Source organism: Fukomys damarensis, unplaced genomic scaffold (genome assembly GCF_012274545.1).
Source record: "Fukomys damarensis isolate Sample0158 unplaced genomic scaffold, DMR_v1.0_HiC HiC_scaffold_32, whole genome shotgun sequence".
NCBI classification, from domain to species: Eukaryota; Metazoa; Chordata; class Mammalia; order Rodentia; family Bathyergidae; genus Fukomys; species Fukomys damarensis.
The window spans coordinates 37,483,161-37,492,452 of record NW_022900944.1 but is presented as its reverse complement, the minus strand read 5'-3'; the positions used below and the strand labels follow the sequence as shown (position 1 = coordinate 37,492,452).

At 50.2% G+C, this 9,292-nt stretch overlaps 1 protein-coding gene across 2 annotated transcripts in view; it reads right to left on the bottom strand.

The window, feature by feature from the left end:
• Positions 1-638: 638 nt before the first annotated feature.
• Positions 639-9,292, bottom strand: part of Aars1 (alanyl-tRNA synthetase 1) — a 26,206-nt gene continuing 17,552 nt past the window's right edge. For both annotated transcript variants that reach the window (XM_010644418.2, XM_010644419.3), the window contains exons 14-21: positions 7,659-7,865; positions 5,939-6,123; positions 3,628-3,736; positions 2,910-3,023; positions 2,252-2,371; positions 2,077-2,163; positions 1,568-1,681; positions 639-1,183 (exon numbers count right to left, since the gene is read on the bottom strand). In XM_010644418.2, the coding sequence (XP_010642720.1) occupies positions 998-1,183; positions 1,568-1,681; positions 2,077-2,163; positions 2,252-2,371; positions 2,910-3,023; positions 3,628-3,736; positions 5,939-6,123; positions 7,659-7,865 (1,122 nt within the window). In that variant the 3' untranslated portion in view covers positions 639-997. The remainder of the gene's footprint in view (positions 1,184-1,567; positions 1,682-2,076; positions 2,164-2,251; positions 2,372-2,909; positions 3,024-3,627; positions 3,737-5,938; positions 6,124-7,658; positions 7,866-9,292) is intronic.

Sequence of the window (9,292 nt, the reverse complement as noted above, 5' to 3'; positions counted from 1 at the left end):
GTGTGTGCTACCACACTGGTCTGTAATCATCTTCCTGCCTCTACCCAACTCTCCTTACCTGGCACATACTTCTTGAACCTGCCCCAAGTGAGGGGGCCCCTCACCCCAGCATAGATGTGCTCCTCCCAAGGCTGAGAGTGAACCTGGCTCCCAGGGCCAGCCATATATTCAGAATTTCCTTCTCTTGCAGATTTCAAACCCTGGCTTTAGACTTGGACAGACTAGACTCCTGTCTTGATCCTGACCATCAAGGAAACAGGAGGGGGAAGGCACCGGAGTGGGGGAGGCAATACCTGTACCCTGAAAACCTATGAGACCACCTGATCTCTCATCAGCAGCTTCAAGAGGAGGAGAGGAGGGCCTCAGATCTAAGACATGGAGTTCCCCTCGGGGCTCTAAGGGGCTTCCTTGCTTCGAGTAACCCAATGAATCATTTCTACTGAATTATGAATGCCTCTGTCCATCTCACCCCACCTAGTCTGCCTCCAACTCCACAGGTGTCTGAAAGCAACCCTGGGGGCCACTGCCAGATCTTGGGTGTCCGGGGCTGGACTTGATGAGCACAGCATGTGTTCTGCAGCCACCCAGACCATGTGGCCTGTCAGGCGACACCCCAGAGGAGAGGGGACAGGGTTAACAATGTCCTCATGTATTGCACATGGTCCTTTTATTCTGAGGCAAAACGGCCTCCTTTTGCAGACCCAGAAGTTTCAGGTCAGAGATGTTTTCTATAGACACGAGCATGGCGATGTTAAACAGGAATCGTGGGGTAGTGGTTTTGGACAGATGGTGCCGATGTGTTGGGCTCAGCAGTAATGTGAAGGGACAGAGTCACAGGGTAGCTCCCAGGCAGGATCCAGTTACTGCTGGATTAGAGGACAGAAGGGGCTGTTTGAGGTCCCCAAATTCATATGCCCTTGTGGCATATGGAGAGCTCCAGGCTGGACTGATGCATCCGGGTGAGAGGGAGATCTTCCCAGGGAGAACAACCCTCCCCTCAGTTCTTCACATCTCCCAGGTGCAGCTGGGCAAAGGAAGTCGCCAGCTGCAGTGCCTCCTGCAGGCAGCCCACGTTTTTGCCTGTGGCCTGGGCAGACACATCCTTGCCCCCGCCTTTGCCGTCCATCAGGCCTGACACCTGCTGCACCCACTCACTGGCTTTTAGGCCCCGGTTGGCTGCATTCTGCAAGACAGAAAGGAGAAGTGGGAGTCAGGACAGAAGGTGGGACTGGGAGAGGGGAAGGAGGGAGCCACCAACACCCACCCTTGCCCTGGGCAGAGACAGACCCTACAGCAGGTGCAGGAAGTAGCCAGTGGCCACTGCCATGACCAGGAAAAGTGGCAAAACCAGGTATCAGCCAGTACAGTTAAACATATACACCAAAGAAAAGGCCTGAGGGTAAGGAGTGACAGAGAAAGTGACAAACAGCTAGACAGGAGATTTGCTCTTTCTCATGGGGGCTGCATACATCAACCAGGCTCAGCAAATAGAGGGAAGAAGAACCAAACACCAAGAAACTATCGATTTTGCTTCCCACCGGCATGGGGGCTTGCAGGCAGTCCTGACCTGGGGCACCTGACACAAGCACGTGATCTTGCCAGCCTCATTGTCCACTGTGAAGAGCATGGCAGATGTCTCAGGGGAATGAGTCTTGAAAAGCTTCAGGGCTTCATTCAAGGCCTGTGGGGAGACTTGGTATCAGGCCACAGCCCTACGGCAGGGGCCCCGCTCAGCACAGGGAGAATTTACAGAGCTCAGCCTGCAGAGCACTGCTGCACCCGTTCCAAGAGTAGGCGCTGTCCCTGGGAGCCCAAGTGAGAAGGACACAAGCCAGGACCCTGCTACATGCTCACACTGGCTCTGGGACCTGCCTCCACCACAGGAGCCGCTCCTTTCTCCAGGCACCACATCTCTCCGTGGCTCAGCCTAACCTCAGCCCTAGACAGTGGGCCCGCAGGTGACCACAGAGCTCACAGATACAATGCCCGCCTACCAGCCACCAGAGGGCTGAGGCTGGGAGGCAAGGGGACGTCAGTGACAGGCAGGGCAGCGCCTGGACCCCAGCCCCCAGTTGCCTTGGCTGAGGCACCGCTCTCCATCTCCAGGATGACCAGGGGCTGGTTGGGGTTGCTGTCAATGAGCCGTTTTGTCCTCTCTAGCACCTGTAAGAAGGAGTCCAGAAGAGGGTCAGGCGGAGGCCCAGGGCAGACCCTCCCAGCTCCCTTGCAGCTTTAGCAGTGCCCAACTCACTCGCTTCTGGACGTCAGCTTTGCTGGCACGGTCTAGGTCATCCATGACCTTCTTCAGGGACTTCAGAGTCTCCCGCAGCTCGTCTTTCTGCCACTGGGGAATGACTGCGGTGGCCAAGGCCTAGAACCAGAATGAAAGACGTGTGGGTCCAGGCCACAAGAAGCTAGGACTTGAGGATCCGGCCCACCTCCCCATTGTGTCTTTGCATGCTTTCTTTTTTTGTATGGGGGATTCAACTCCGGTCCTTGCACTTGCAAGGCAGGCGGCAGAACCGCTGAGCGAAATCCCTGGCTTCCCTTGTGCCTTTGAACCAAGATCCTCCCCACCAAATGTCCGGCAAAGGAGAGAACAAGAGTAATTGCTCGCCGTCACCCCAGTTGCTTTGTAGTGATCACAGCAGCTGTCCCAAGCAGGGCTAGAGAGAAAGGAGCTGCATAGGGAAAGCTTAGCTCTCACGTAAGACCTGGTCCTTTCCAGCTGTGTTCATGGATCTAAGGGGTCCCCTTTGCAAGGGAACAGCATGACAGACATCAACCCAGAAGCCATTCCCCCGAGAACAGGACGTGACTGGCTACAGTGACAGTTCTTCAGGAATGAGGGGATCTCCATCCTCAAGCAGAAGGAACAAGTGGGGGGTGGGAAGTGGGGGAGCCTCTACCTCACCAAGGTCAGCGATCTCCCTCTGCATGTCCTTGTTTGGTGCGGTCTGGGCCTTCACTTTGGATTCCACAGTGGAGAGAGATTTCTTCAAGCTGTCCGCCTTCCTGAGGGCCTGAGAGGAGAGAGTCTGACCTATGAACGCTGAGCAGGGACTTTTGACCTCCCTGCGCTGGCTGTAAAAAGCTGTGGGAGTGCTGACAACAGCTTGTGCAGCAGCAAACCCCAAGACACTATGAGTTTCTTTCCTTTAGGGAGCAAGTGCTGGCAGCTGTGGCTACAGAAAGGAGCAGATTCCTCACATGCTAGGCCAGCAAGGGCTGTACCCTAACTCGGGCTCAGGGAGTGACGAGTCAAGAGCTCTTTCACCCCATGAAACGACTGCCTCTCAGGACATGGTACCTCCAGAGCAACTGTCCCTCTATGCCATGCACCTTGTACAAGGCACACACCGCTCAGATTGTGTAGAGATCCAGCGGGGCACCGGAAGCCACCCACAGTACGAGGCACAATTCATATACTTCAAAGATTAAACATGCCAGTCAGGAAACCTTGTGCAGTCCTGCCTTTCCTCTGTCAGGCAGGGTAACCAGAAGACATCTGGGGGTGGCACAGTCTGCATTTTCATTCTGACTGTAATGACCATAGAACTGCGCACTGTATGGGTTCGCAGATTGGGTGCCCCGGCCTCTTCCAGCAACCACAGCAGCCACTCTCACCTTCTGGGCTTCAGCACCTGTGACAGCAACAATCCTCCGGATACCCTTGGCAATAGCTTCTTCCGTCACAATCACAAAAGCTCCTGCATGACTTGAGTTCCGCAGATGCCTGGAGGGCAGAACACGAGTCAGTAGTGAAGAGGCAGCCCAGGAACCCTGGGCAGCTGCCCCAGGGAAGAGTGGGAAAAGCCTCTGTGCCAAGGGAATCTCATTGGCCAAGCAAGAGAAAGGGGAGCAGTGCAAGGGGAAGAGCGTCAGAGAACCTGGGCTCCGAGCCTCAGCTTTCCCGTGTAACAGGACAATTCTCCCTCACACAGCTGTTGGGAAAACCAAATGAGAGAAACACGGAGGTGCTCTAACATCCACCCAGTATTCCTGCCGGCAGGCTCCACGTGATGTTTTTGGTTCCCTGATGGAACGTAAGCTACCAAACACGTGAGTTGCAAACTTTCATAGGTACTAATGCCTTGCACTGCAAACACTCACAGATGCACAGAAGTAGCTCATGTGTCTGTCTGACATTGTCACAGCTGTGCTGCTGTGTGCTTACTGTACCGTGCTCAGTCAGGACCCAGGATGTCCGGAAGAAAGAAGAAAAGCATGGTGATGTGGAGAGGACTGCTAGGAAGCACAAAGCAATACACAGTGTATACCTGTGTCAAAGGTGTGTAAGACTCACTCGGTCGGACTTATGAATGAATCCCACTTATGAGTGTTCTCCCGGAATAGAACTCGTTCCTGACTTGGGGACGTACTGTGTCGATGCTCTCTAGGTGAAAATACTAGGGCTGGGAATGTAGCTCAGTGGCAGACCACTTGCCTAGCATGTGTGAGGCCCTGGGTTCAGTTCCCAGTACTGCAAAAATCACAAAATTTTAGCCAGGCGTGACGGCTATGCCTCTAATCCCAGCATTCTGGGAAGCTAAGGTAGGATGAGCTCAAGTCAGAGGCCAGCTCAGTCATTTAGCAAGATCATCTCAATAAAAAAAATAAATAAAAACGAAAAAGGATTACTTTAAAAATCCTTTTATAAGTAACAAGAATGAACTTCATTTTCTATTTATTGTGATATCATATATGCAAAAATATCATTTCCAACTCTTAGTGGTAAAGCACTTGGCTAATGTGAGTGCCTGTGTCCAATACCCAGCACTGGGGAAAACTACGACATGCATAGTGTCAGCAAACAGGAATTTGAGCAGAATACCTGACACTCACTTGAAGGCCCAATTCAGCTGGGCAGAGGCCTGGAACTCGATCCCCCAGGCCCTATTCTGCCCTCCACACACCCTCTGTTCCCTACCCGCCCGAGGCTGCAGAAGGCCGTGACAAGGCTTGACCATGGCCTTACGGATGTTCTTCCCACCAGGTTTCTTTTGGAACAAGGGACTTTCCAAGCCACCATGACCTCCCAAAAAGAACCCGTAAGGGGCTGGGGATTTAACCCAGTAGTAGCGTTCTTCCCTAGGTTTAATCTCCAGCACCCCAAAAAAAAGGAAGCCAGTTAAGCCGTGTATGGTGGCACACGCCTGTAATCCCAGCACTCGGGAGGCTGAGGCAGGAGGATCCCTGAGTTTGAGACCAGCCTGGGCTACATAGTGAGTTCCAGGTCAGTCTCAACTACATAGTGAGTCCCTGTCTCAAACAACAACAACAACAACAACAACAACAAAAACAATTAAGATCCTATGAGCCATAGAGGGATCCAAGCTGGCAGAAGCAAGTGACTGTCCCAAGCTGGTTGAGCCAGGTCTAATACTGGGTCTGCTCAGGGCCCTGAGACGACAGGCTCACTTCCTCAGGTGCTGGTCAAGCTGGCAAAGGGAAATGGGCACCAGTGGATGGAGGTCTAGGACCACATCAGGAACTCCATTTGCACCCCATGGCTTTGATGAATCCTGAATTCAAGCCAGCCTTCCTGTTAGGATCAGTCCAGGGGAGAAGAGCAAGCAATTTTTGTGGCAAGTGTGCTTAGGATGTTTTTCTCCTCCTCCTAAGGCCATTTCATCAAGCTGAAGAAAAGTTACCACCAGACAACTGAGGGGTCTGACTGGAGCACTGGGATGCTAGGAGTCTTGGCAATGGTATCTGACAAGTAACTTTCTGAGGATTTCATTTCAATCTTAGAAAAATGAGAGTTGAGGCTTGGGATGGCAGAGCACTTACCTATTATGAACAATTCCATTTCCAACACCGCAAAAAAAGAGAGACAGAGAGAGAGAGGAGTGTGAGAGTTGGTCTGGCCAAAGGGTGATGCCAAATTAGCAAGGCAGGTGACCCCACCTCTTCCTGCTCCCCCCACAGTACTCACGTTCCCCCACAGAACTCCACGGAAGTGAGGGAACCCGCAGGCCCTGAGGGGTCGTCCAACAGCTGGGACACCGGAACCCCAATGGAGACGACTCGCACAGGGTCAGGATAGGTCTCGTCAAACACAGCTCGCAGGCCCTGGATGGCTTTGGCTGCTGCCAGGGGACAGTCCTGGGTGTAGACAGGCTGCCACAGAAAGAAGACAGGAAGAAAAGACAGGCATAAATCCTCAAGGGCACAGAAAGAAGTGGCAGGGACAGTATGACCCTGCAGCAGGACTCCTGGGACCTAACTGTGGCTCTACCCAGCATATGTCCTCAGCCTTTTTTTTAAAAAAACTGAGCTTCTTGGTACTTTTTAGGTATACAGTTACATTCATCATTGGGATCTTGTACCTTTATATGACAGGTCTTGGTTCTCATTTTTAACCCATACCCATGCCCTCCCTTCACCCCCTCCACCCTTCCCTATTTACAAAGACTTTGTTTCCATTTTTTTCCTTTTCTCATATTTTTTAACTTATTCCCTTTCCCCTACCCTTTCCACTTCCTCTATACCTTTTACCCCTTTCTTCCTATTTCACATTATCAGTTATACAATTGTTTTTCTTGTTTTGAGGTTTTTTTTTCTGGTAGCAGGGATCAAACTTAGGACCTTGTGCTTGTGAAGCAGGCAGCAGAACCACTGAGCTAAATCCCTGGCCCATCAGTTATACAATTTGGATCTTATTTACACTTTTAGTTTTGAACACCAGAGAAACTATTCAGTATTTACACGTGTGTCTTATTTCACTTAAGAGTATGGCCTCAATATGCATCCATTTTCCTATGAATGACTAGTTTTTATGGCTGAGTAGTACTCCATTTTATAGAAAAAACACATCTTCTTTATCCAGTCTCCAATGATGGGCAACTGGGATATTTCCAAGTTTTAGTTATTACAAACTGTGCCAGTATACATATGGGTACACATATATCACTGTGCTATGATTCTTTTAATTCTTTTGGGAAGATACCCAGCAGAGGGATAGCTGGGTCAAATGGGACCTCTCATCCTAGTTCTTTGAGGTATCTTCATACTGATTTCCACAGTGGTTACACCAATCTGTACTCCCACCACCAATGAAGAAGGGTTCCTTTCTCCCCACAACCCCGCCAGATTTGTTATTGGTTGATTTCATGATAGCAGCCAGTCTTTCTGGGGTGAGGTGGAATCTCAGTGTTGTTTTCATCTGCACCTCTTAAATGACCAGTGATTTGAACATTTTTTTCATATGTTTATTTGCTGCTTGCCCTCAGCCTTCTAAAACAGCACACCAAATAACAACTCACCTGTTGAATCAACTAGCCCTGGATGGCGCTGGAGCAAAAAAAAACAAAAACAAAAACAAAAACAAAAGCACACCAAAACATATGAGTCTCGGTGACTAGAGGGGATTTTCCACCTCTTTTGTTAAACCGTGAGCCAAACTCACGTGGATGTACTGTGTGTGAGGCAGGCATAACTAGAAGAGCTCTGGCTGTCCTAAGGAGGAGTGGGACATGGATCTGTCTCCCTGTGCTCCCTCCCAAACACTACCTCTGCCCACTACAAAAGCAGTTTGAGAATCACAGCTTCAGCAAATCAATGTGCAGGACAGACTACTTACGGGAGTGCAGGCCCAGGAGCCTCCATGATAGAATGTGATGGAGTGGAAGGAGTGAACTCAGAGCCGGACCCACCTTGGCTGCCTTGATCATCTCGTTAGCCATCTCCTCGGCCTTCTTGATCTGTTGGGTGGACATGGCTCCCTTGGCAGTGAAGTCAAACCGAAGGCGGTCGGGAGCGACCAGTGAGCCTTTCTGATCTGCTTCCCCAAGCACCGAGCGCAGGGCGAAGTTCAGAATGTGTGTGGCTGTGTGGTTGCTCATGATGGGTCTGCGCCGCGGCTGTAAAGGGCAGAGGTGGCGGTGGAGAGGACTGAAACAGAAGGCTGGTTTGCCTCAAGGACTAGAGATTTTAGTTGGGCCCGGGGCTGCTGAGAGAAAAGCGTCATTTCCCAGCATTCACAAAGGTTAATGTGGCCACATGACTAAGTTCTGGAGAGTGTACAGAGTAAAGTATGCTCTCCCACTTCCTCTCTACTGCCTGCGGAAGGAATCAGCCAGCCATGGCCTATGGGCCAAACTGGCCCATTCCGTGATTTTACAAATAGCTTTACTGGACCACCAGAGCACGCATTTGCTTACACTATCTGCGGCTGCCCAAGCACAACCACGGCACAGCTCAGTAATTGGGACCAAAAGCATGTGGTCTGCAAGCAACAAATATTTACTGCCTGGCTGGACCTTTGTAGTTAGCCATATCACGCTATATTCCCAGCACTCTCAGTACGAAGGCCCTGGCTTAGTCCTGAGTAAAACACACACACACACACACACACACACACACACACACAGAAACACAATTGCCAACTGCTGACCTAGACAATGGATCTGTTCATTACCTTCTTGAACCACAGAATCCTTGGTAATCCCACCGCTCACTGCGCGGGCGCTGTCTTAGTCCTGAGTAAAACACACACACACACACACACACACACACACACACACAGAAACACAATTGCCAACTGCTGACCTAGACAATGGATCTGTTCATTACCTTCTTGAACCACAGAATCCTTGGTAAACTCCCAAAATGATGCTGGAGCAACAAGTGAGAAGCTGGGCCCTAAGACTGTGGGGCAGAGCTTGACATCAGCTTGGACTTTGAGGTATGAAATAGTGTGACCTCATTTAAAGCTATGTCTATTCTGGAGCGTTGTCACATGTAACAGAGTCTAGTCATTAGTTAACATAGGTTCCTTGGCTCCTGAAGAACTTGAGGTTACTCAAACAAAATCACTGGGGAAGTCACTGCATTGGGAACATTCAGGTCTTACTCTTAATCAAATCCTTCACAATGTAGCAAAATCACCAAACTTTATTCCTGCATTCTACTTACAATTTCACTTACAAAGGATAACAATGATGGGCCAATTTAAAGACAAAGGAGGAGGGACGGGGATTTAGCTCAGTGGTTCCATTAGCTGCCTCACAAGTGCAAGGACCCAAGTTTGATCCCCATACCCCAAAAAATTAAATAAATAAAGACAAAAGAGGAGGTATTAGGATTGGACCAAAAATGTCCCCCAAAAGATGGGCATGGTGGCACATACCTATAAACCTCAGCACTTGGGAGGCTGAAGCAAGAGGATCACCATGAGTTCGAGTCCAGCCTGAGCTATGCAGTGAGTTCAAGGCCAGCCTGAACTACATAGTAAGTTTCTGTCTCAAAAGAAAAGAAAAAGAAACAAAAAGTAAAAAAAAAAAAAAAA